The 27,387-nt window shown below is 42.0% G+C and overlaps 1 protein-coding gene across 8 annotated transcripts in view; it reads right to left on the bottom strand.

The window, feature by feature from the left end:
- LOC133480110 (receptor tyrosine-protein kinase erbB-4-like) overlaps positions 1 to 27,387 on the bottom strand; it is a 235,517-nt gene that overhangs the window by 24,176 nt on the left and 183,954 nt on the right. For 4 of the 8 annotated variants that reach the window (XM_061777796.1, XM_061777809.1, XM_061777802.1 and 1 more), the window contains exons 22-27: positions 24,500 to 24,575; positions 24,234 to 24,380; positions 22,655 to 22,752; positions 21,759 to 21,929; positions 20,705 to 20,987; positions 14,579 to 19,614 (exon numbers count right to left, since the gene is read on the bottom strand). In XM_061777796.1, the coding sequence (XP_061633780.1) occupies positions 18,803 to 19,614; positions 20,705 to 20,987; positions 21,759 to 21,929; positions 22,655 to 22,752; positions 24,234 to 24,380; positions 24,500 to 24,575 (1,587 nt within the window). In that variant the 3' untranslated portion in view covers positions 14,579 to 18,802. Of the gene's footprint in view, positions 1 to 1,138; positions 1,696 to 2,776; positions 2,998 to 14,578; positions 19,615 to 20,704; positions 20,988 to 21,758; positions 21,930 to 22,654; positions 22,753 to 24,233; positions 24,381 to 24,499; positions 24,576 to 27,387 lie in introns of those variants that run through there. The other 4 variants (XR_009789197.1, XR_009789196.1, XM_061777831.1 and 1 more) reach the window with 4 other exon arrangements.

The raw sequence follows: 27,387 nt of genomic DNA, 5'->3' as shown, positions 1-27,387 counted from the left end.
ATTTGCACAATTACAATTTCAGTTACATTTGAAAAATAGTCGCAAAAGTCCACTTCCTCCTTCTACAGCCAACACTTGTGATTGGCTCGCGCTCGTCATGTGCCATTCTGACGTAGTCTTGAACATGACATATTTCTCTAAATATGACCTCGATGCGCCACCTCTATTAGTTTGACGGTGATTTTGACAAGGTTAGACTCATAGTTACATTTTTAAACACATTAGAGAACATTGACATTTGAAGTTTGAACAGTTTCATGTTTATAATTTTGGACTTTTTTATGGGACATTTGCTTATCTGGGTTGTCATATGAAGCAATATTCGAAATTGTGCGTATTTGTCATTAGGTCAACATGGTATGGTATGGTGGTTTTCCACATGCTGTACACATACTGTAATAAAACAAACACGTTTTATGTATTTACATTTCACTATGTTTTATCAGTTTAATATTTGTGTAAGGAACAAATATGGTTAATTCCAAAATCATTATCAATGTTTTTTAATCCACTTTTTTAGAGGAAACATCTAAGGGCCCTGTTGATGCATTCATTAATTCAAAAATAAATAAATAAACAAATAAATAAATAAAATGTAATCAAATGTAATTAGTTATTCAATCATTCATTCTCCATACCGCTTATCCTCACAGCTGACTCTGGACGAGAGGTACACCCTGAACTAGTCACCAGACAATCGCAGGGCAAATATAGACAAACAACCAATCGCACTCACATTCACACCAGGCAATTTAGAGTCAACTTAGGGTTTTAAAACAGGGTTAGGGTTTCAAAGTAGGGTTTCAAAAGAGGGTTAGGGTTTCAAAACAGGGTTAAGGGTTCATATTAGGGTTTAAAGAGTTTTATTCTTTCAAATTAGGGTTTCAAAACAGCCTTAGTGTTTCAAATTAGGTTTTAAATATAGTTATAGCGTTTCAAGTTAGGGTTTTATAACAGGGTTAGGGTTTAAAATTAGGGTTTCAAAACAAGGATACATACAGTACATACATGTGTACATGCGTACATAAAATAACATCAAAACTAGTGGTTGACTAAGACATATATTGAATTTTTTGGATTGTTTTGCCCTGGTCATGTAACTTGTTTCCATGGCCACTTGTTGCCAGGCAAATTTCATGGGTCAATGAAAAAGATGTTTGAATGGTAAGTAGGTTTCCATGTCTTAGCACAATAGAAATGACATGGAGAAGAGTTGTCAAGGAATTGCCACCAAAATGGAGTTACCAGCTAAGAGCTAGGCTTGCTTCTTCTTTTTATTTTCTGGATGTTCTGCAGCACATCTCAAAGTACATCACACACTAGGTCAACAATAAGAATAAAAACTCAATCCATTAAATCTATTCACTTCTGCCCCAAAAATAAATACTACAAAAAATAAAAAATCAGCACCATGTGGTGGGACACTGTCCCTAAATTGCCACTGTCAAGAGGGGAAGTTCACTTTTCGCTATATTTTACAACTTTTTTGTTTTATGCAGTATATTGTTTTTGTCAGGAGCCATATCACACAGGCACCCCAAACAACAGGTCACAAAAGACAATTCGAGCACCTTCACCTCTTCGTTTTTGTGACTTCTTTGTCAAAGGCGCTTCCTCAGCTGTCAACTCCTGCATCAAACTACTGATGGGAAAGCCGTCTTAATGGTAGGTTGTCCTCTGGGAAATGACGTGTTCCTGTGAGTGTAGAGAAAATTAATGGCTAAAGACTTTTATATTATATAATTTGCACAGTGGTATAATGAATTCCTGCCAAAGAAAACTACTACTACTGAAATCTTGCCAATGCCGAAATCAATGCCAAACGACTAAATTGATAAAAAATGAACAACTCTGTGCAAGACTCGACAATATGATGCTCCATCTGCTTAAAAAAGCAGACGGACAGAGTTAACAAGAGCTATAAAATGAAAACACCTAGATGCATGTAATGGCAAATCGGATGTTTGATGATGGTGATCAGATGTGGCACCCTCTTGTCCTGTGAGAGATCATCACGGACGGGTGCTGCGGGTATACCCAATTTCACTTAACTTGTCCAAAAACTATCATTCATAAATTACTGATATATCTTTGTTCATCTATATATGCCAGTGATGTATCGTGAAAGACAGAACAGTTAAATGCTCTTGGCATTAGATTGTCAGAAGGTACAATAAACCTGTGTATCCACCTTTTGCCAGTCATAGAACCGAATCAGTCATGACTTCTTGCGAGTATCTCAGATTTGTGTTCAATTAACAGTCTCAAATTTTACACTGAGGAAGTCAGCTTGCGAGTAAATTGAGAAGAGAGCATCATTATTTCAGTATATATATTTTGGGCCAGTTTTCTTTTCTTATAGCGCTCAATGACCCATTGTACCACAATTTTCAGCACTTGTTTTTTTCTGAAAATTAACACTAGCGTTGTCTAATTTACCATATGGACATAAAGCGTTGGTTGAAAAAAAAACGTATCCCTCCTGGAGAATGAAATCACAAGTTATTGGACCAGGATGATGAAACCCTTTTATCTTTGAGACGCGGCAGCCAAAAATGAAACTAACTTGAGAGAGACCTCCAAATTCTACCCACATTTGGTCCAGAATGCTGCAGCCAGGCCACAATTCGATACCGGCAGTCAGAACACTCCATTCTGGCCTCTTAACTTTGGCTCCTGAGGGAATTTAACTCAATCATAATCCAAATGCGAATAGCTGTGTTTAAAGCTATCAAATGTTCTTTTCCATTGCAAGTGGGACCCTAGTAACCTGCCTTTAAGAAGTGATACCCCATCATAAACATCCTTGAACACAATTGCTAGACTAAAGTGAAGCCCGTGGTTTCTCACCAGTGTTACTCCCTCTGACCATTTACCCTCTGGAGTCTTTCAATCTTCAGACCTCAGCTCATCCCGAACTCCCTCCCTCAACCCGCTGGTGTGTAATTGCTTGTCAGAGCTGTCTGTGTGCCTGCTCCTCCTCTTGCCAACACACACCTGACAAGAAACACATATTTATGCACAAAAATGAAATTACAGACAATGTGAGTGTAGGGGGCCTGGGATACGACGGCTGCAATCGAGCTGTCCGAGTCGATGAAGCCTGCTCGCTCTGACCTCTTTATCAAGTTGGGGGGAAAGGAGAGGAAAATGGGCCAGATAAAATGATGAAAAACAGAGAATTCAGAACCCTTTCATTGATTGGGAAGAATTCTCTGTTTGCAGAGTACAATCCTGAATTCCATATCATCTTTTTTTTTTTCTCTGTTAGATTATATTATACAAAGCAGTGTGATCTGAATAACTAAACTACCTTATGACTGATGCTATATATAAAGTACATGTTACAAGAGCAATCTGTTGTTAGCTGCAAATATTTGTGGGGGACGTTGTGGAGGGGAAGCTTATGATTGATATTCCCATTAGCCATCCGACAAAGAAAAGACAAGGTTCTGGTAATGAATTGTGACACATTAATGAGCTCATCTGGCGCCCACAATACTTGATCAGCACGCTTGCTGCTTCACCTTTTGCAGCAATGAAGGAAATTGCTGTCACATAAAGGTTTGGTGTCACCTGCAAAGACCAAGCACAAATAGTTGCATTGAAGTTTAAGGCTGAAAATGATTATATTAATTATTATATCTATATTGATATAAAATGAAAAATATTTAAACATCACTTAAGGGCTGTTCCACCGAATCGATACCATTTCCTTGTTGTATTTCTCTAAAACTAAACTCAAATTTCTGGATTTCTTTTCAACTCTAAATCAGATAATACACAACTACTCAAAATGTGTGTCAGTCCATCTCAGGCAACTTTATTTTTTTTTTAACCTTGTTTTATTGTACTGAAACTTCTCATTTGAGTAACAGGACAGAAAGCAACAGGAATGACTTTTTAATCATAGAATGAGCCCTCGGTGTGGGACGTGTCCCATCCGCCGGGCTGCTCTCGGTGGACCCCTGGGCCTGTTCCCCCCCTTAGATTGATTGGGTGGGGTCCTCAGCCGCCGCGGTGCGGTCACAGCAATTACAGGAAACTTCTGTCTTTGTGCAAGCAAAACTGTATCAATTCACTTGCATGTATCCGCAGGCACACACCCTTAGGACTCTTTCACAGAGTGTGGGGTCACGCACTTACTGCAACAAATAACTCATGAATATGCAAATCGCTTGTGTATCCCCTCACTTATACTCTCGTCCTGTAGACTTTTACAATTTACATAATTAATGCCACGATACTTCAGTTGTATCACAACCCTTGTCCCGCATGCTTCTTCTCCTGTCCTTGTCCTGTTCTATCTTGTCCTGTCCTTCCCTCACAGGGTGTAGCACTACAGCCCCATGCAACAGTCATATTAATGTTTAATTGTTGGAGATAATGTAATGATTTACTTCTGTCATCCTGTTTACAATTAGTTATTTGTCTTTTGTCTTTGTTTCTCTCTCCCTTCTAGAAACTTTGTTCTATTCGACTGATCAAGTCAGATTCTCAATAAACCTCAATTACACCCCCAATTCCAATGAAGTTGGGACGTTGTGTTAAACATAAATAAAGACAGAATACAATGATTTGCAAATCATGTTTAACCTATATTTAATTGAATACACTACAAAGACAAGATATTTAATGTTCAAACTGATAAACTGTATTGTTTTTAGCAAATAACCATTAATTTAGAATTTTATGGCTGCAACACGTTCCAAAAAAGCTGGGACAGGTGGCAAAAAAGACCGAGAAAGTTGAAGAATGCTCATCAAACACCTGTTTGGACATCCCACAGGTGACCAGGCTAATTTGGAACAGGTGGGAGCCATGATTGGATATAAAAGGAGCTTCCCTGAATTGCTAGGTCATTCACAAGCAAAGACATCCGTAAGTCCAACTTGAAACTCTACTATGCAAAGAAAAAGCCATTTATCAACAACACCCATAAACGCCGCCGGCTTCTCTGGGCCCGAGCTCATCTATGATGGACTGATGCAAAGTGGAAAAGTGTTCTGTGGTCTGACCAGTCCGCATTTCACATTGTTTTTTGAAATTGTGGACATCGTGTCCTCCGGGCCAAAGAGGAAAAGAACCATCCGGACTATTATGGACACAAAGTTCAAAAGCCAGCATCTGTGATGGTATGGGGCTGTGTTAGTGCCAATGGCATGGGTAACTTACACATCTGTGAAGGCACCATTCATGCTGAAAGGTACATACAGGTTTTGGAGAAACATACGCTGCCATCCAAGCGACGTCTTTTTCACGGACGCCCCTGCTTATTTCAGCAAGACAATGCCAAACCACATTCTGCACGTGTTACAACAGCGTGGCTTCGTAGTAAAAGAGTGCAGGTACTAGACTGGACTGCCTGCAGTCCAGACCTGTCTCGGATTGAAAATGTGTGGCGCATTATGAAGCGTAAAATACGACAACGGAGACCCCGGACTGTTGAACAGCTGAAGCTCTACATCAAGCAAGAATGGAAAAGAATTCAACCTACAAAGCTTCAACAATTAGTGCCCTCAGTTCGTTTAATGAATGTTGTTAAAAGAAAAGGTGATGTAACACAGTGGTAAACATTATGCTGTCCCAACTTTTTTGGAACGTGTTGCAGCCATAAAATTCTAAGTTAATGATTATTTGCTAAAAACAATAAAGTTTAGCAGTTTGAACATTAAATATCTTGTCTTTGTAGTGTATGAAATTAAATATAGGTTGAACATGATTTGCAAATCATTGTATTCTGTTTTTATTTATGTTTAACACGTCCCAACTCCATTGGAATTGGGGTTATATAATACCACAGCGGAAGCTTAAAAACTCCACTGTGACATAGTAAAACTGTTCCGGCAAAAAAGGATACAGATTTTCCATTCTGCTTGACCTAACAGCCGAGGAGGACAATTGATATTGTCACCTACAGTATTTTAGATGAAAGATCGATATTGTTACGTACAGTATTTAGCTTGCTTGCTAGCGATTTGAATGTAATAAAGCCACTCACTCCTTTACACATATTTATGGAACATTGTTGGGAAAATTATTGATCCTAGCCTCATGTTGATCAGAGTTTTGATGTACTCGATGGAAATGACTGGGTTAGTGTTTGATTCGAAACGTCAGAAAATAAGCAGTAACACTTTTCCAAAGGCTGAATTCCATGAATGTCTTTTGTTTTGCTTAAAACACAAAAGTAACTTGTTTGCTTTGACAGAAGACTAAGGTAATCAGAAAGTAGTCCAATTTGAATAAAAATACGAGGATTTGAAATATTAATTTACATTTAAAAAGTGGTTCAATTCCTCTTCACTTCCTCTCCATCTTGTGTCATTATTGGACAGTTAATTATGTTAATTATGTGCCCCCCGACCCCGGGGCTGCCAATATTTTAGAGCATGGTATTAAAATTATTTTCTGACTCCTTCCTGGCCAAGTAAGTGGTGTACTGTTTATGCAAATGTGTTTGGGTGTATTGATTTAAAAATCTTCCTTCCCTCGTCCCCTCCTGGTTCATTGGGACGCCAGGCACCCAAGTGTGCTCCCGTGGGAGCTCATTAGAATGAGCAGAGAGGCGAGGCCCCCAGAAAGGGTCAGGAGAAACTACGGCACATGCGCTGCATAGTGATGCTTTCCGCTCTGTCTTCATGTCTCTTTGCTTTTGGCTACATGTCAGTTCATGCGGGCCACCCGTAGATGAGCGATTGGACTGCACAGGCACTTGACAACCAGCACAAAGACACACACACACATGCCCAAACACACAAATAGCTAAATGCACGCATTCAGTGGTACTCTCAAATAGTTCTTCAAGAGAGATATGTGATCAGAGATTTGTCACCTCCCTGTCAGACGGTTCCTTTGTGATGTGTGATAATAAGGAGGGGGTCACGCTCACACACGCCAACCCACGAGACCTTCATTAATCTCTTGTGGATTCAATATGGGTGTGCTTTATTGGCCCCATACACACACTTAATAATGGTTTTACATGCATGTTCAACAGCTGGCATTTAGTGTCACTTCCATTCTATTAGGTAAAAATAGACCACATTTTGTTCAGATATTATTACTTCACAAAGAGTTTATCATTTGGCCTGGCTCAGCATTGGCCATCAACCCTGAGTGACATCACAGAAAGTATTTTCTTTCTTTCTGACAAAAGTGAAATCACTTGAGTGTCGATATGAAACATTTTCCCATCACAATTATAGTGACCAAAAGTGATAATGATTAACAGTATTAATCAAGAGCATTATCACAATATTGCTAAAATAAATGTAAATAAACATATTATGGATATATGCTCGGAAATAATGGTTAGGGTCTGTCACATAGTCAGGAGATCCGGGTTCAAATCTGTGTTGGAACACACGTGGAGACGGAATGTTTTCCGTGTGCACTACTTGTGTATGTTTTCTTTGGGTACTCCTACATCCCAAAAATATGCTTCTTAGGTTAACTGGAGACTCTAAACTTTGTTTAAGTGTGAATGTTTATTTTTTTGTTCCCTCTGTTTCACTGGCGACTAGTCCAGGGTTAACCTTGCTCAAAGTTAACTGGGACAGGCTCCAATTACCCATGAGACGAATGAGGACTGGTGGAATAGAAATCGAATATCTAGAAAACAGAGTGAAATGCATCAGGACCAACAACAACAACAACATCTACAATCTAGGCCTAGGCGGCATGGTGGGCTACTGTATAGCACATCTGCCTCACAGTTCTGAGGACTCGGGTTCAAATCCAGCCTTGCCTGTGTGGAGTTTGCATGTTCTCTGGGTATTCATGTTTCCTCCCAGATTCCAAAAACATGCATGGTAGTTTAAATGAGACCTCTAAATTGCCCGTAGTTGTTAATGTGAGTGTGAATGGTTGGTTGGTTGTTTATATGTGCCCTGCGAGTGTCTGGCAACCAATTCAGGGTCCACCCTACCTCTCGCCCAAAGATAGCTGGGATAGGCTCCATCACACCCCCGACCCAAGTGAGGAGAAGCGGTACGGAAAATGGATGGATGGATGGATGGATGGATGGACAATCTAGGCCTAGGTGAAAAAATATCCCCTGGGTTGGCTTCTGCCATGTTTCGTACGACTATTAACATACTCAGCCAACATCTTTTATTTATTTGCTGTCTGAGATGTGTCCTCTTCTTTTTCATCGTATTCTCCTTCTTCTATGGTCTGTGTTTGTTTGATGATGCAGTGCATACTTAATGGCAGACACCAAAAGACGACGACTACTCTAAGAGACGCTAAATATTGTCGTAACAATAAATAGCATTTGAAATGGTAACTAACTTTTATCAGATTTGATCACGGTTTATTAACAAACCAAAAACTCTTTCATCCCTATCCATCGACCCATTTTCTAAACCGCTTATCCTCACTAGTTGGGTATATTTGTAAACCAGTTTGGAAACTGAGAGACACTGAAATGTTATATGAAGGGACCAAACAGCGGGAAATAATGCCTGATTGGAAGCAACCGGAACAATTGTGGTGTTCTGAAACACCCACGCACTCCATCGCTGTGTACAACGTAATTAGGAGGCTCAAAATTGATTGGCTGTCACTGCCAGTGGTGCCACTCCGCTGCAAGAAATGTCAACACTGGCTGAGACCTCCTGTCTGAGTGAGAAGCACACTCAGTTAAGCGCACTCTTAACACTGCGGGAACTGCAGTGACTAATGCTGACACATTTACAAAGACGAGAGAAAGAATGGGCACGCTTGTGTAAAAGCAGACATGCTGATAAGCACGCTCATCTTGATTCATCACAGAGGTAACCTCATCGTTGCCCTGGGTGCTCGAGATAATTAAAACACAGTTTTACAGGACATAAAAGTAACTACTGCTTACTGAGCTTTTCCCCCCACTTCCTCTGCAGGCAAACATCACTCCCGGATGAAAGTGGGTGCAGGTAGGCAGTGGGGAAACGCTCCCGTTGCTCCAGACAAATCAAAGTCTTCTGAGTCAGGGGGCAAGACACCAAAGAGGACTTTCTCTCTTTGTTACTGTGCCAGTAACATCAGAGGCAGTCCTAGTTAGCCAAGATGAAGATGGATAAGGTACAGATTGTAGGAATCCTATGTTTACCCACATTAGGTATACCTGCACAATCATATTACCATTCTAAGCAATTTTAACCTTACAATAAAATGTTCCCCTTAAATTACACATTTTTAAATATTTCAGTTTCTGGAGAATTCATCAGTAAATTTGTTGATTTATGATATAGCAGTTTGAGTGGCTGTATTCTAATAGAATATTTCAAAATGATGTGGTGCAGGGTTAGCAATTAATTAGAAATCATTGCGAGCGGCACCTAACACCCGCCAATGGTTTTCTGTCATCCTGTTCAGCATCATTTTCGTTGACAAATTACATTGTTCCTTTGCACCATCTGCTTGTCTCCGGGCATGTCATGTTAGGAATTTAGTGGGTGCTGTTCTCTGGGAGGACTTATGATATATTATTATGAAGCAAGTGATTTTGAGCAGCAGGGCAGGAAGTGCCTGATGAACTTGCTTTAGCTTTCTGAAAGTATCACAGGGTTAATTTACCCTGAAATGCTCTAAACAAGAATCACGGCACCGTCACCCCACAGGGCTTTTTATACTGGGACCAGTGGATCAGAACAATACTACAACAATAACACAAAATCACAAGACGAGGCTTCATTGTGAGCACATCATTTTTTTCTTCGCTGCCTTCTCTTCTCTACCACAGTATTAAGTCCTTTTCAGACCACACTTAGTTTTTGTGGTGTTCACCATGGAGTAGGGCGCAGGACTGCGCAAAGACGATGGCAAGCGTGTCAATATTTGCTATGGATTCGAATCTACTGAACAGGCACTCAAAAAAATGACTCATTGGATGAACACAGGCGGCACAGTGGGCGACTGGTTAGAGCGTCTGCCCTAACAGTTCTAAGGACCGGGGTTCAATCCCCGGCCCCGCCTGTGTGGAGTTTGCATGTTCTCCCCGTGCCTGCGTGGGTTTTCTCCGGGCACTCCGGTTTCCTCCCACATCCCAAAAACATGCATGGTAGGTTAATTGACAACTCTAAATTGCCCATAGGTGTGAATGTGAGTGTGAATGGTTGTTTGTTTGTATGTGCCCTGCAATTGGCTGGCATCCGGTTCAGGGTGTACCCCGCCACCTGCCCGATGATAGCTGGGATAGGCTCCAGCATGCCCGCGACCCTAGTGAGGAGAAGCGGCTCAGAAAACGGATGGATGGATGAACACAAATACATTTTGGGCAGGTTTTCCATCCATTTTATTTGTGTAACTGCAACTCAAATTTAGCAGTTCAGTGTAATTTGATATAATTGAGTCAGCCAAACCCATTTTCATCAAATACAGCCAAAGTAAAATAAGTACACTAAGTGGCCTTAATTGATTCACATCGGTCCAACTCAAATTACTATAATTAGTCATACATTCTTTTTGCTCTTAATTTCAAATCAAAACACATTTGTTTTGAGTTCATGAATGCCAAAGTGAAACTATTACTTCATCTTAACAAAAAGTACATGTATAAGTTGTTAATTAGATTTGTTTTAGAAAATTAAACAAAAAATAAATATGTTCCATGAAAGAAGGGTTTGAATCATTTTTACGAGTGTGCCTTTTCCTGTAAATTTGGATTTAAATTACAAATCCCAGTTCCACTTCCATTTTTGTAAAACGTAAATAAATACAATGATTTGCAAATCCTTTTCAACCTATATTCAATACAAATACACTATAAACACAAGATACTGTATTTTATGCCCAAACTGAAAAAAACTTTTTTTGTTGTTGCAAATATTCACTCATTTTGAATTTGATGCCTGTAACACATTCCAAAAAAGGTGGACCATTCCTCCATTTTCTTCACGTTGTTTACTGTACAACTCCACCCAAATCTCTTTTCACATTGCACTTAGCAGATAGCAGTGCGCTGTCGACCTACCTATTCATTGTGTATGTCTGGCCTTCGCGCTGCCATGGCAAATGCGTCACATCAATCACTAGAACAAACCACTCCAGTAAAATGGACTATGACTAATCATAACAATAAGTTTGCATGCACGTATTTGATTGATATCACTTACGGATCATTGAACTGCTGAAAGAACTCACACTGCGCACACGCTGCCCTCAGATTTCTGACTGTGTCAAATATTCCACTTCTCGGGCCACACGTGCCACGGCGCATTCGCAGATCATGTGAACCATACTTCTTAAACAACAAAATAAATGTGTTTAAGGCACTTAAATTATAAAAAATAAACATATTTCCTTAAATAAATGACTGTGGCCTTTTCCACACTACAATTATACACACATGAAATTCAAGCTGCCAAAATGGCTTGTGGGAGTGGCGGTATTACCCGCCACTTCTGAAATGTACCTGCATTTGGCGGGTGTTAATGTCAAGCCCCGCAGATTACGCACCCAATAAGAGACGTGGTGGAAGAGTGATTTTGGCCGTGTTGTAGTTAATGACACAGAGAAAAATAGCAAATAATAATACTTGCAGGGTAAATGCGGTGTCCCGGTGTCCTGAGCTTTGGTACACAAGATAAAAGCCGTACCGTGATGTGGTGAAGAAGGCACAGGTATGGATGGAGATTTGCACCACGTTGAATATACCAGGATGGTTGGAAGTAATAGAAACGGATGATTTTAAAATTGTTATATCCATCTATCCATTCTCTGTATCATTGCGGATGTGCTGGAGCCCATCCCAGATGTCTTTTGGGCAAGAGGCGACGTACAATTGCGGGGCGCATATAAAGAAAAAAACGACCATTCACACCTACAGAAATGTAGAGTCTTCAATTAACCTACCATACATGTTTTTGGTATGTGGGAGGAAACCGGAGTACCTGGAGAAAACCCACACAGGCACGGGAAGAACATGCAAATTCCTCAAAGGAAGGCCAGAGCCTGAATTTGAACCCATGACCTCAGAACTGTGAGGCGGATGTCCTTACCAATCAACCACTGTGGCGCCGCAGTTTTACAGAATATAAATAAATGTATAAATGTTAGCCACACGTGCTTGTATCACGTTTTCCCCTCCTCTATATTAAAAGCAAATCCAGATCTTTTCGTTTTTACTGCGTGACATCCAAACCAGTGGGAAAAGGCACTAGGCTACTACCTGTTTGGTAGCTTAGCACCCAGCGGCAAATATGAACACACTAGCGCTGGGCTGTCGTCGCCCTTGCGCTGGCCTGTGCCCTGCCCCGTGGTAAACACCACAAAAACCAGATGCATTGTGGAAAGGGCTTCACGTTGCAATCACTCAGCCACCATGCTGTGGCAGCACATACACAATGAACGGGTCAGTTGATGGCGCATTGCGCTCTGCTAAGTGCAGCGTGAGAAGGCCTTTAATGTTATCGCTGTGTCCAACTTTTCTTCAGAACTTTGTTGGAGCCTCAGGCGTGGAGCGAGTATCCCACAAGCTTTGACTCTAGTCAGTGGAAAAAAACGCAGATCAAACCACACAACAGTCTCTGTGTCATGAAAACTCAAGACTTCACTTCTGAGAATGAGTTTTTGTCAATAATGTCCGCCTTTTAGATCTTTCACACCACTTGCAGGTCAAATATTTATTATATACTGTATGTTGTGCAGTAGGCGGCACGGTGGACGACTCGTGAGAGTGTCTGCCTCACAGTTTTGAGGAGCGAGGTTCAATCCCCGGCCCCGCCTGTGTGGAGTTTGCATGTTCTCCCCGTGCCTGCGTGGGTTTTCTCCGGGCACTCCGGTTTCCTCCCACATCCCGAAAACTTGCATGGTAGGTTAATTGACAACTCTAAATTGCCCGTAGGTGTGAATGTGAGTGTGACTGGTTGTTTGATTGTACGTGCCCTGCGATTGGCTGGCAACCAGTTCAGGGTGTACCTCGCCTCCTGCCCGATGATAGCTGGGATGGGCTCCAGCACGCCCGCGACCCTAGTGAGGAGAAGCGGCTCAGAAAATGGATGGATGGATGTTGTGCACTAAAGAAATCCACATGGCTTAGAAGGTGTTGCCGTCTCCCGCAGTGCTGGCAATACAGATTTAGATATTAATTATTTTCATATGATGCTTAGTACATGCCTGCTTTATGGGACTAAAGAAATAACTTACGGTAACTAATGAACTTATGTGCAGTGAAGGCATACCAGGTGAACGGTAGGAGATAAAAGTGATTTATGCCTCACATCTTTTACGATAAATTGGATTCAGCATAAGGGATCCAAGACTAACTGAATTGCACATCACACAACACATGGGGTAATTAAATGTTAGAATGTAAGTAAGCACTGTATCATATTGAGATTGATCGTATGGCATTAGCCTAATTCCATATAAAGCAGATTTCTTTTTCAGTTTGAACAAGGCAAACAGACATACACATTGAAGCATGTACTGTATACAGCATGGATTGTTAACAGTAGCATTTGATATTGCTTCCAAGCTCAATAATGCAACCAGAATTTTGCTCTCAATTACACACAGTTGCCAATGTACTTGTGACGTTTTTCATTTAACAATTAAATGGTACCATTCTGTAGGCAATGAGATGTCGTCGCAACTATGTCACAGGAGTAAGTTGGAGGAGTATCTCCTCGATCGCAGTTTTGGGTGTCTGCTGTAGGTGATGATGTTCTGTTGGGAAGAAAGCTTCATTTTCTAGAGCAACTTTTTATGACACCAAGAAGCGATCAGGAAGTAACGGTTGTTTCCTGTAGAAAATGAGAAACTTTGTGATAGTGATTAAAGCTGGCAGACCTAATATGGATTTGGAATAAGCAGCTATATGTGAGCAAAATTGCGGAGAGCTTCTCTCTAAACTAGTATGGAGAAATTCAATGTGCCTGCTAATTGAATCTCAGAGCTCTGGTGAGGAAAACTAATGGAGAGAAGGAGGAAGAGGAGAGAGATTTCTGCTCATAAACAGTGTTTACTTAACGCACTCTGCTGCCTTATTAGTATTAATAGCAATGACTTCAGAAGGCTCATATTCAGCCATTGGACAGTACTGGATAATTTATGAGTGGAATGAAAGCTTGCGAGTGCAGTGCAATGTAGTACTGCATTGCAAAACAATGTTGCCCATGCCCGTTTACATAAGCAGCACTTGGGGGTAAACAGTGGATTCAGCGCAGCACGGGCCAAGAGGAAAAAACGTGAGCAACGTGTTATATCCTCGCATTAGCCTTTTAGAAATGCGATAACGATGCAGACCTTTTTAATGCAGTTGGTCTTCATTTGCAAGTCCTTTTCTCACCCCAAGCAAACTTTTGCTTCCCAGAAGTTGGGTCAGGATATATGCGACGTAATTTTAGATGCTCTTAATTAAAGACACCATCTGTTAAATTTGATTATTAAAGCGGTTAGCTTAATTGCATACTTTCATTTTCTGCTCTATTGGCAGTCAGCGTGGTAGCGTGTAAAGCGAGGAAACATGCATCAGGTTTCGGATTCAAGAGCATCGCCGACTGAGGAGTATCTCTGCTGGAGCTGCAGCATCACTGATATCCACATGTAGTACTTCTACTTTTGCCAAGTGCAAACACCAACAAAGCCTCCACAATGTTTACGGAATCCATCTTTATTCATATTAAATTAAAAATATACTTTTGACAGATTCATGTAGCAAACATGAGGAACAGTACTTTTATGATACAAAGCTTTGGGCATGATCTGCAAAGAACACAGTGAGGACAAAGGAAGAAAGCTAAGTTATTTGGCAAAGGCCTCTCTCAACTCTGTCCCCGCTCAAAGCATGCAGAAGAGAAAACAGGTTGTGCTGGGCCATTCAAATGAGGAAGATGTGGGAGTTGGCTCAGAAACAATTGAGAGGAACAGTTTATGGTGGTTTCCTGGAAGCCCACCTTTTCAGTTTGACAGTGCCAAGGGGGGAAACCTCGCTCACAAGAAAGGGTTAACAAGCATGTTAAATACAACCCCCCATTTGTCAAAACGTAAATTCGCATAAAGCAATTATGAATGACTGTTCGCTTTTTGTGCGTGTACAGTAGCTATAAGCAGGAGGAAACTGCAGAAGGACAAAACAGTATAACTCCCAAGGAACACCCTCTACTTACAATTTTCCATTGCCCATCATTATTTCAGTGCTTTTATAAAAATACTATTCACATTTGAAGTGCGTTAGTTACCCCAAAGATTCTGTACAGTTATATTTTAACCCAGGAAATTAATTTAACAGCAGTGATTTGTGCAATTACTGTTCAAACAACAACAAAAATTGAACATTAAATAATTAGAGGACCCCAATGGGGATAAAATACCTTGAAAAACACCCCAAACAACCGAGGAATCAAGATTATACATATACATTAGGTGGCAAGAAATCAGGATTTTCAGTTTGTGCTAGTGATTTCAATAAACATACTTGATAGGACAGTAATCCCGTCAACGATACAATGGTAAGTCAATAGTTTATGTTGGCACATGGCTACATGGCTCTACACCTTGGCATATAAAGAATGAGAACCAATGGCATGAAGGAAACTTGTAAAGACCACATGGCGTAAATAAAACAGAAAGAAATGCCGTAAACAAAACGGAAGCAAAATACATTTCCAAAAGGAAACATGGAAGGGGATCACATGGTGTAAAGGACACAGGGAAGAAGACCACATTTGGTCAAGGACACATGAAAACAGATCATATGATGTAAAGAAAGGAAGAGATGGATACCACTTGCAACACAGAAGCTGCTCACTTGGGCTTAAGAAAACATGGATGATGATATCACGGCGGGGCAGGAAACAAAAGGAACCCTGGAGATTACACAACGCATAGGAAACACCAAAGGGGATTACATGGCGTAAACAAAATAGATAAGGATATGAGTGGATATATGGAAGATAGCTCAGCCCGACAATGAAGTGAAACATGCCTGGAAACGAGAAATACGCAAGAGAGGAAATTATTGCTTCTAAGAAGAGTTGTGGTTAGTTTAAGAAGATGAAGTTTTCCAGACTGCAGAAAGAGCACATGTGAGGCTAGCAGTGTCCTCGGTCTCACTCTTGATTCAGGACATTGCGCAATGATTTTGGGCAAATGTACATGGATGTGGCTTTTTATCATCGTCGTCACTTTTTCTCGTTCCTTGAAACCCACATTTGTCAGTTACTTCCATTGCACCATATAAACAAGCTCAAACGGGCTATAAATATTTCACACTTGACATTAAATACTGTCTCCATTTCAATGAGTTGCAACTCCAAAAGGGATTACAAAATACTCCTTCATTAAATAATCATGACACCATCAAAGAAAGATTATGACTACTGTTTGGAACACGCACGCACGCAGACACATACACACTTTCTCTAAATAGAATATATTCTTGAAGCCGATCATCCCCCCCCCCAAAAGTGTTTCCTTCATGAACTCTTGGCTGACGACGTGCCACTGATCTTTGCTAATGCTCCTAGTTCTGAAGTTGTGAACGAGCACATAAACAAGTTGGATATTTCTGGAAGAAGTATCTTCCCACCCGCACTTTGATTAAAGTGTTTCATGGGGAGGTTTGGATATGAACACATGCACAAAATAAACAACCTTCGCAAAAAAAAAACAAGTCGGGAGGCCCAGATGATGAGCTGATTCAGTGACAAAGCTGATCCTCATAAGGGGAAGTAAAAGAATGGCATTGTTTGGCTTGACGCCTTTTCTTTGAAACGTGCGACTTGGCAGACGAAAGAATAATTAATGGCTGTATGATGGAGCAGCATTGAGTGTAGGCTTGCACACAGACACATCAAGAGTCAGGAATTACAGTGGAAGGGAATCAAACACAACTATTTTTTAACTTAAAATGGATAAAAACTCAACTATGTTGGGCATTTATGTACATGATGTTTAGGAAATTCAAAAATGAACACATTCTCTCAAGTAGATGTTATCATAATCATGTAAATGTTGAATATCTGTAAAAAAGGAGAACAACATGAGCATGGTAAGTGTTCAGTCTGTGCCAAAGTACACCACAACCAAGACAATAACAGTTTTGGATTAGAGTGAAAGGACAAGCAGTTGGTATATGTGCTTGTAGTCCAGGGGTGTCAAACTCATTTTTGTCGTGGGCCACATTGTAGATACAGTTTTCCTCAGAGGGCCATTATGATTGTAAAACCATATCAATGTTTAATCGCCTCATTATATTATTACACATAGACAACAAATTGATGGATAACTAGTTTTGAAATCAGAAGTCAAGGATAATGGTTTGTTCAACTATTGTTCAAGTAACTGTAAAAGGGGGTTGGAGGCAAAACATGCTTAAAATAATTCATTACTATTTATTACATATGAATATTATACAACAATTTGGAACAGATTTTAGCAAGAATCATGGAAGTTGACACACATGATTTGCTCTCGCGGGCCACATAAAATGATGTGGCGGGCCGGATCTGGCCCCCAGGCCTTGAGTTTGCCACCTGTGAGGTAGTCTTTCTTTACAAAGTGACGGTACCAATAATTGGCATACTGTATTACAGCAATTTCAGCCATTTTTGCAGGTCAAAAACGTTCTCATTTTCACTTAGTTGTTATCATATATATCAACCAACATGATAATGCACCATTGGAGTTGTGTTCTGATATTTGTTTTGTAGGTAACGCACTTCAATTATTACAAAAATAAGTATTTATGGAGTTACTCTATTTCCCTCCTTTCTTATCCGCTTTTTTTAATATTAAGAATTTTTAAATCTAACTTTCTCAATCTTAGAAGACTTACATTTTTGTGACCTGTTATATTTTATGAAATTGATGTACAATAGTATTTAATTATATTTATTTACTTAAAAGCATTAACTTTCTAATTAGTATTTTGCCTTCTTGTCTGACTAGGATAAGAAAAGAGGTTTAATTACATTATAGTGAGAGACAAGGTCTATTCTGAATACCAAATTGAATATAATTGCATGGCCCAAAAAGGGTTAATGAATGACTTATGAAAATAACATGCCCCACCCTACTGTTAAGCAATTATGGCGAAGTATAAGGTTTTTGTGTAAAAATATACTGTAGCATTTCAGAGAAGGAGGTTTTGTCTTGACAGGTTTTAAAATATAGTACAGTATTTTTTATGTACATTTTTTCCCCTCTAAATTCACATTAGAAAACTGCTCCTTGTATTTCCATTATCCAGCTTTGGTTGGCCCATAGAGATAGCTTTGATTTCTTTGCTACCGTCTACCATTACTTTAGGGATGGTTTAACAAGATGTCATCAGCTGCTGTCCTCTGCATGTTGGGGGTTTTCACCTCCCTTATGAAACAAACTACATTACAGTATAAATACTACCCATAAAAATATGAACATGATAGATCAGCTTTCAGACTTGTTTCCTCCATTTGTTTGTCCTTTACTCTCCTCTTCCTGTAGCCAAGTCTGTTTCAAGTCTTTCTTGGGTTAATTAGTGTAGAATACCTATGTGTTCATAAATATAGTTTTGCATTGGGGATAAAAAAAAAGAAGAAAAAAAAGTGCTGTTCCGCTTTTCCAATGGACACAGCAGAATTGCTGGCAGTGGGTTTAGACACCAAGTGTTTTGCAGGAATTGACCGTAATACCTGCTACAGTGTGGTACTCCACAATCCGGGTGTCTAAGATCACAGTCTTTATCTACAGGACAGAAATATATTTGATATTGGTCTTCTTGGTTTGGGTCCGGTGTTGCTACAGTCTTGAAAGGATAGGGGAGGAATTTGTGGCAGCTCTGGATGGGTAACTGGAGAGGTTTCGAGAGGCTGGGGTCACATTGAGGCTAAATTTAGACCACAGTATTCCTTTGCCGGTAGGGAGGAGGCGGCAGAACAGGGCCAGATTTCAGGGAAAACTCAGACATGTATTCAGGGTTTTCAGCTACTGCTGGCCGTACGTGTCCGTTCTGCTTGTAAAAGAGCTTAGCATTGGCGGACCCACTCTGGGAACCGTCAGATGGTTTGGGCGGCAAGCTGTGCTGCCAGTACTCCGGATTGTCAAAGGTTACCTTCAGCTTCTTCCCAGCGGCTTTACCTGCTGTCTGTCCACCGTGCTTCAGCAGGCTGGCAGACTGCAAGGCCGTGTGGCTCTGGTAGGCTGGCAGGTTGCCGTGCCCAACGGGGGCCGCAGTGGATGGGACACCTGACTGGCACACCGAAGCCAGGGCAGTAGTTCCTGTTTGGCTCTGACCGGTGGAAACACCACTGGGAATGCCAGCCTTTCCTGCAGGTTTGACGGCGTGGTGGGTGTGGAGGATGTGGGTCAGTGTACCATGATGGCAGGATATACCAGATGGAGAGGGCTGAGCTGTGGGGAGAGGGTAGTGGGGGATGCTGGTCTGGATGCTAAGTGGGAGGTGGGACCCTGAGGTGGTGACTGAGATGGAAGAGGGATGCTGGGAGGGAAGAGGCAGACCGTTTCTCCACAGGGTCTCTGCGGTGCTATGGAAGGTGTTGAAGTAGAGGGGCTCGTTGATGTACTCGTCCTCTCCTTTGGGCTGACTGCTGGGTGTGCTGTGGTAGCCTGGATTGTCCAACGCATGGATCTCCCCATTTTTATGCCGTGACACAAAGGGGTTTTCCTCAATTGGATTCAGGTATTCTGTAGCACATATCAGAAAAGAAGAAGGAAGGAAAGGAATAAAGGAGGAGTTTATGAAAATATAGGGTCGATAAACTAGTAAAATTGTCAGAAATGAGAACAGGGGAAAATGGAAATAGAAGCTGAAACAAATGAGTGAGAGAGAGAGAGAGAGAGAGAGTGAGAGAGAGCAAGAGAGAGAGAGAGAGAGAGAGAGAGAGAGTAAGAGAGAGAGAGAGAGAGCGAGAGAGAGAGTAAGGGAGAGAGAGATCACTTGCTAATGAGCAAAGAAGATGGAAGGAGACATGATAATGGTGATATTGGGAGCCACTCAGGGCCAGACAGGCAACTTGCCAGAACTTCTTTGGCACTGGCAACTCCATCTGCCGGGGGCTGAAATGCCAACAAACCACCTCTCTTCGCTGCTTCCAAGCGCTATTATAGCGGGGTGTGAAACCTATTGATTTTGCCCACTCTTCCGCTCCTTGACATTGGATCAGATGCATTTTGCTGCAGGCGTTGTTATATTTTGAGAAGCTCAAAAATCAAACGCGTCAGCGTGAGAGCAGGGTTGATGGGCTGAATTACGATCAGAGGCTGACATGCACCACTGTCAAATAATGTTAATCACTTTACAGAAATCAAATGAAGAAATAAAGTGACAAATAGACTTAATATCACCTTTACAGTAGTCTAATATGAAAAGATAAAATTGTTAAGTCCTTAGCCTGCTTGGTGTACGTGTACAAAAGTTCAACAGATCTTCATGAGCGGTTGCAACTTTCGCTAATTCACTTAAAATATTTCTCAAAGTACTCTTTCTTCACAAACTAAAAGCCCTCACCAAGAGATCAGTCTTCCTTCGATTCTTATACTGGAGAGCGGCTGCCAAATTGTCGGCCAGTGTTTCTGTTTTGATGTGTTCAAAGTCTGTACTGTACATCCTATAATAAAGTTGCATCTTTCAAAGACTTGCATAACACGCTTCCTCGGCCACACTTGAATATCTTTTTAGCTTCTGAGTAGAACTTCTTGTGCCTTGGAAAGCTTATCTGACTCTTTTTACCAAGACCGAAATGTCATCCTCGCTGTGTGTTTTTTGTCTCTGTACCTGAAGAATTCTTGTCTTTCATGGCGGTCATGTAGCCGTCCTCATCCTCATCCCTGGAGATCCTCTCCCCAAGGAAGATGGTGGGGTCAGCGCTGTATCTCTGTCCCCCGTTGTCTTCGCCCCCTGCTTGGCTTGGACTCTTCTTATGCAAGTTCCCATTGCAGCGCTGGTCGTCTGCGATGGGGCCCTGGCTGCCGGTGGCTTCCTGTTTTACACTGGCCTGGGACCCTGACAGAGGACCCTCTGAAAGTTTTGGCCCTCCTTCTCTATAGCCAAACTTGTTCTGGAGAAGATAGGGTGGAGGAGAGCTGTTTGTGTGAATGTGTGTTGGGGGGTATTAGGTGGTTAGACAGTAATAGAAAATGTCTTGATTACATTATTAGTCACTTCATTTACTTGTTTATGTTCTTTGGACAGCTATGAATGAATCAAAAAGTCCTAAATGAGCCTTATATAAGTATACCATTGTGTTTACCTACAGTACAAAAAAAGCTGTTGGAACTATTTGAGACTTTTAACCCGTGCAGCTGGCATTTGAAAGTAAAATACTGTGAAAAGTTCTGTTGGTGTAGTCATCAGCCTTAGGGGACTGTGAGGGGCAGCAAGCAGTGCAACAATTCACACACCTGAGCCTCGAAAAACAACAGAAAACCCCACAAGAAAACAAAACATGACATGCAGAACATAGTCTTTCCTGTGGAGCTCTGTTAGCTTGCTGCAGGCTATTTAACCCTGGCCCACTCCTCTATACTCACGCCAACTGCATGTGCTACAGCAGTAATTACAGGAAGTGCAGCTACGAACAACACAACAAGGGAAGAAACATTCCAGGGTTATACCGCTCTATCACATTCTTCTCCTCCTTAAACCTTCTCTGATTTGTTCTTTAAAGAATTGTTTCAGACCACTTATCAGCTCACATTTGATATTGGACTGTACACTATGTGGTCAAAGATGAGAAAGGAGGTAAAGCAGGTGTTATACATTTAAGGAGTGGGCTAACTGTTTAAGTCGATTATAAAGCATGCTTTATACATTTAAGTGGTGGGCTTACTCTGTTTGAGTCAACACGAGGTCTTGTTGGGTATGATGAATGAGCTGTGTCAAAACCACGAGGCACCAGGTACTCCTCAGCATCCATCAGGTCATCCAGGTCCTCCTCATCCAGAAGGCTCTGGAAGAACTTGCTATCGTTGGGGCTGGGCAGTTTCATACGATCATCTCCCTGTCAATTTCCCAATTTTGAAAAAAAAAGAGGGACATTCAGATTTTATTAGCAAGTATTATTTACAGCTAACCAACAATTCCATTGCAACATACTTCCAATTGTTTTGTCTTGAGTTTGTTGTCACATTTCTGTCGGGCCAATTGTATATTACTCGTGCACTCACTGTAGTAGTCTCGCCACGTTGCACTATTAACATATCTGTTGTTGACCAATACTGGCCACTCATGCCAGAGTAGCATCTGCACCATTTGCACACTGACTGAGGAATATCTGCAACATTTGCACAATCAACATTGTCCCAGATTATCGCACTACGAGTGACTTTAAACTGCATACATTCCTTGAAGTCTCGGCGCCCTTTGCACAATGGTCATTGCACTGGACTATTGCTATATTAGTCATTCAACCTGCTCTAAGTGCTAGAGGACGCTGCTTCTTTTTGCACCATTGTAAAATAAATAAATAAATAAATAAATAAATAAATACATTTGTACCGGCTTTACCAGATAACTAGCAACCCTTTATTGCTCAGTGACTGTTTTTATGTCTCAAAAGTGTTCTCTGTCAATTGACTGTCTGTTGTCGTACCAGAGCGCCTCCAACTACCGGAGACAAATTCCTTGTGTGTTTTTTTGGACATACTTGGCAAATAAAGATGATTCTGATTCTGATTAATTATAATGCTGTACTGTTCAGTGTGAGTTCTGTTCATCTAAACCTACTTGGATGACTAGGTATCGTTGTGGGTCCCGGGCCATCCTGCAGAATTCAGCAGCCAGCTCCTTGAATTTGGGCCGACTGTCGGCATCAATCATCCAGCCTGTAAACGACAAATATGGAAGCAAATTGAAGAAGAGAGAGCTGATATTGTCTGTTATCCTAATCATCTTCCAACACCAAATGGGCTGCACATTTGGGATGGTGGCGGCCCATCTGGTCTTTGCCAGAAATGCCAGTTTGCCGCCATGCACCCGATTGAGGGCCTCGCTCAAGGGCAACTCAAAGTAGCTCTTAGCTAAGAGAGAAGCAGGTTTCGTGGAGTGGGTGTTCGGCCCACCTTTCCCCCCAAGAGGACACAGCTGGCTTACACACAGCAAACCCCTGAAGGTGAAGTGAAAGGCCAGGTGGTGTGTCTGTTCTTATTAGACACCAACCACACACACAGTTACTGACTTCATTGAGTGCATCCTAGTTACATCTATTCCAATGGAGAGGAGTGGAGTGCCAGGGTGCTGCTGGCAGATAAACCCAGTTGTTTAATTTCAAATGTATTAATCAGAGTGATGTCAGATGTAATGGATCCACCCTAAGGAAATCTGGGAGATCATGAACAATTGTGAACCAATTCCTTTTAAAGTTAAGTGAATATCTTTGACCTTATAATAAAATGGGCTCAGACATGTTTTACATAAGATTATTACTTTTCATTCTACATGGGAAGACAGAGAGGAAGTAGGAGTCCATTGGCAATGCTGAAACGCTAAAAGGCTGCAGGGCAATGTTGCCTCTGAGCTGTCATAAGCCATTGATGCTGCTTTTGCATTTAGTGAATAAATATTAGATATCATGACATTTCAATTGTGGTAACATTCTCATCTTGGGAATATGTTTTGATGTCATGCTCTGAGAGTCACATCATATCTCTATTGGTATTTCAAGTATGATAATAGAGAGTCATTGGAGTGAAAAGTTCATGTCAGGTAATTGCAGCCAAGAGAAAAGTCACTCCACCATTGCTGAGTTTGGCAGCCACCAGGCCAGGGCTAAGTGAGGGACGGCCAAGCTGCTGATAGCTGGCAAGCCCAAAACCTGGACTGGCTTTTTAAAATGTCTGACTGTTTACTGGAAATCTGGGATGGCAGATCCCTCTGAAGCCATGGACACCATATCCCATGTTCTGAATTAAGTAATGGGATAATATGGGCCAAAAGAAGCAATGGATGGTTTGAATGAAGGAAGCATTGGAGTTTGTAGTCCAAATTGAAAACAAAATGAGTTTGCATGGTGTGGACAGCCTTGAACTTGATCATTTTTATTGCATCATTTGACTTATTGAGTGTAACGTGTATCCAGATTCAAGTTCATCAGGGAGTAGATTATCACCAACATTACATTAGAACATGATTGGAAGAACACCTACGTCTCACTGAGTTGGTATCTTGCTCATGGGCACTTTGACAGTAGTCAGGAAGCAGACTAGTTGCATTTGATTTTGTCTGAACTGTGACTCTCTGGTACTTAACAATGAGCTATTGCAGCACATTTCCAAATGATACATGAGTGTCCATGGTGTTTTCTTACATTTGACCATGACCATGTAGACATCTATAGTGCAAATGGGGGGCTGGGGCAGGCGCTCTCCTTTCTCTAGGATGTCTGGGATCTCCCGCGTTGATATTCCATCATACGGTTTGCCTCCAAATGTCATTAGCTCCCAGATGGTCACTCCTGATAGATGCAAGGGCAAAAAAGGCCCACCAATATGACAGTGCAAATGCAAATACAAACAACAAAAAGCCAACAAACAGGTTGAAGATGAATAATCAATTTAGCTTCCTTGCACTCACCGTAACTCCACACATCGCTCTGATGAGTGAACTTCCTGTAGTGGATGCACTCAAGAGCCATCCATTTAACAGGCATCTGAAGATGGAAAGAGAGATGTGAAGGGGAGAAAATAATATATATATATATACAGCGACTGAAATAAGTATTTAACAAGTCACCATTTTTCCCACGAAATATATTTCCAAAGGTTCTATTGACATGGAAATTTCACCAGATGTTGGGAACAACCCAAGTAATCCATACATACAAAGAAAGTAGAACAAATAAGATCAGAAATGAAGTTATGTGTAATATTGTGCAATGACACAGGGAATAAGTATTGAACACGCCATCTGATATTTATTTAATACTTTGTACAAAAGCCTTTTTGTACAAAGCCAACAAACAGGGTTTACCCCGGTGGACGAGAGGGCAGCCTCCCTCTGCCTTCCTGACTGTTGTTTATGCCGATGCACCAAACAGCAGTTCAGAGTACCCACCCTTTTTAGAGTCCTTGGAGGAGGTGCTGGACAACATTGCATGGACATTGGAGACAGTGGCTCTGGATTGGCAGACTGGAGTGGTGGTCCCCCTGTGTGTTCCAACTACAGGGGGATCACACTCCTCAGCATCCCTGGTAAGGTCTATTCAGGGGTGCTGGAGAGGAGGGTCCGTCGGGAAGTCCAATCTCAGATTCAGGAGGAACAGTGTGTTTTTTGTCCTGGTTGTGGAACAGTGGACCAGCTCTACACACTTGGCACGGTCCTCAACGGTGCATGGGAGTTCACCCAACCAGTCTACATGTGTTTTGTGGACTTGGAGAAGGCGTTCGACCGTGTCCCTCGGGGAGTCCTGTGGGGGGGTTCTTCGGGAGTATGGGGTATCGAACCCCCTGATATGGGCTGTTCGGTCCCTGTACGACCAGTGTCAGAGTTTGGTCCGCATTGGTGGCAAGAAGTCAAACCCGTTTCCAGTGAGGTTTGGATCCCGCCAAGGCTGCCTGCCTTTTGTCACCAATTCTGTTCATAACTTTTATGGACTGAATTTATATTCGCAGCAGAGGCATAGAGGAGGTCCGGTTTGATGGCCCCAGTATTGCATCTTTGCTTTTTGCAGATGATGTGGTTCTGTTGGCTTTATCAAGCCGTAATCTCCAACTCTCACCGGAGAGGTTCGCACCCGAGTGTGAAGCGGCTGGGATGGAAATCAGCACCTCCAAATCTGAGACCATGGTCCTCAGCCAGAAAAGGGCTCTCCAGTGGAGGAGTTCAAGTATCTTGGGGTCTACTTCACGGGGGAAGAATGGAAGAATGGAACGGGACATCGACAGGCAGATCAATGTAGCGTCTGCAGTGATGCAGAGTTTGTATTGGTCCATTCTGGTGAAGAAGGAGCTAAGCCGAAAGGAAAAGATCTCAATTTACCGGTCAATCTACGTTCCTATCCTCACCTATGGTCACAAGCTGTAGGTCTTGACAGAAAGAACAAGATCCCCGATACAAGTGGCCGAAATGAGTTGCCTCTGCAGGGTGTCCGGGCTCTCCCTTAGAAATAGGGTGAGAAGATCGGTCATCCGGAAGGGGCTCAGAGTCGAGCTGCTGCTCCTCCACATTGAGAGGAGTCAGATGAGATGGCTCGGGCAACTGATTAGGATGCCTCCAGGACACCTCCCTGGTGAGGTGTTCCGGGCACGTCCCATCAGGAGGAGACACGCTGGAGAGACTATGTCTCTCGGCTGGGGAGAGGGAAATCTGGATTTCCCTGTTAAAGCTACTGCCCCCGCGACCCAACCTCAGATGAACGGAATAAGATGGATGGATGCATGCTTCCAGTCAAGTTTACCAGTACCATTTGCTGATAAGCAGCCACACACCATCATGTTCCCACCTCCGAACTTCAATTTGGTATGGTGTTTTTAGGGTGATGTGCAGTGCCATTTCTCCTCCAAACGTGGTGTGCATTATGGCATACAGTGTTCAATTTTGGTCTCATCAGACCAGACTATATTCTCCCAGTATTTAACTGGCTTGTCCAAATGTTCAGCAAACTTTAAACGAGCTTTGACGTGCTATTTTTTCAGCAATTGGGTCTTGCGTGGTGAGCGTGCATACAGGCCATCGTGGCGGAATGCATTTCTCACTGTTTTCCTTGTGACAACAGTAACTGCTAATTTCAGGTCTTTCTGAAGCTCTTCACAGGTGGTCCTTGGCTCTTGGACAACTCTTCTGATTATTCTTTGCACTCCTCTGTCAGAAATCTTGCGAGGAGCACCTGATCGAGGCAAATTTATGGTGGTATGATTGGCTTTCCACTTACGTATTATGGCCCCAACCGTGCTCACTGGAACATTCAGAAACTTAGATATGCACGTGTAACCAATGCCATTGTTATGCTTTGCAATAATTACTTTGCGATGGGTCTTGAGACAGCTCTTTGCTCTTACCCATCATGAGATGTGTCTTGAATCACACCTTTTGTAGGCCATCAATTAGGACTGAACCAGCTGATATTAATTTGCACTGTTTGATTATTGATAGAGGCGGCACGGTGGCCGACTGGTTAGAGCGTCAGCCTCACAGTTCTGAGGTGCGGGGTTCAATCCCCGTCCCCGCCTGTGTGGAGTTTGCATGTTCTCCCCGTGCCTGCGTGGGTTTTCTCCGGGCACTCCGGTTTCCTCCCACATCCCAAAAACATGCATTAATTGGAGACTCTAAATTGCCCGTAGGCATGACTGTGAGTGCGAATGGTTGTTTGTTTCGATGTGCCCTGCGATTGGCTGGCAACCAGTTCAGGGTGTACCCCGCCTCCTGCCCGATGACAGCTGGGATAGGCTCCAGCATGCCCGCGACCCTAGTGAGGAGAAGCGGCTCAGAAAATGGATGGATGGATGGATGGATTATTGATAGAT

The sequence above is a fragment of the Phyllopteryx taeniolatus genome, chromosome 1, assembly GCF_024500385.1.
Source record: "Phyllopteryx taeniolatus isolate TA_2022b chromosome 1, UOR_Ptae_1.2, whole genome shotgun sequence".
Taxonomy (NCBI): domain Eukaryota; kingdom Metazoa; phylum Chordata; class Actinopteri; order Syngnathiformes; family Syngnathidae; genus Phyllopteryx; species Phyllopteryx taeniolatus.
This window is presented reverse-complemented; position numbering and strand designations above follow the sequence as displayed.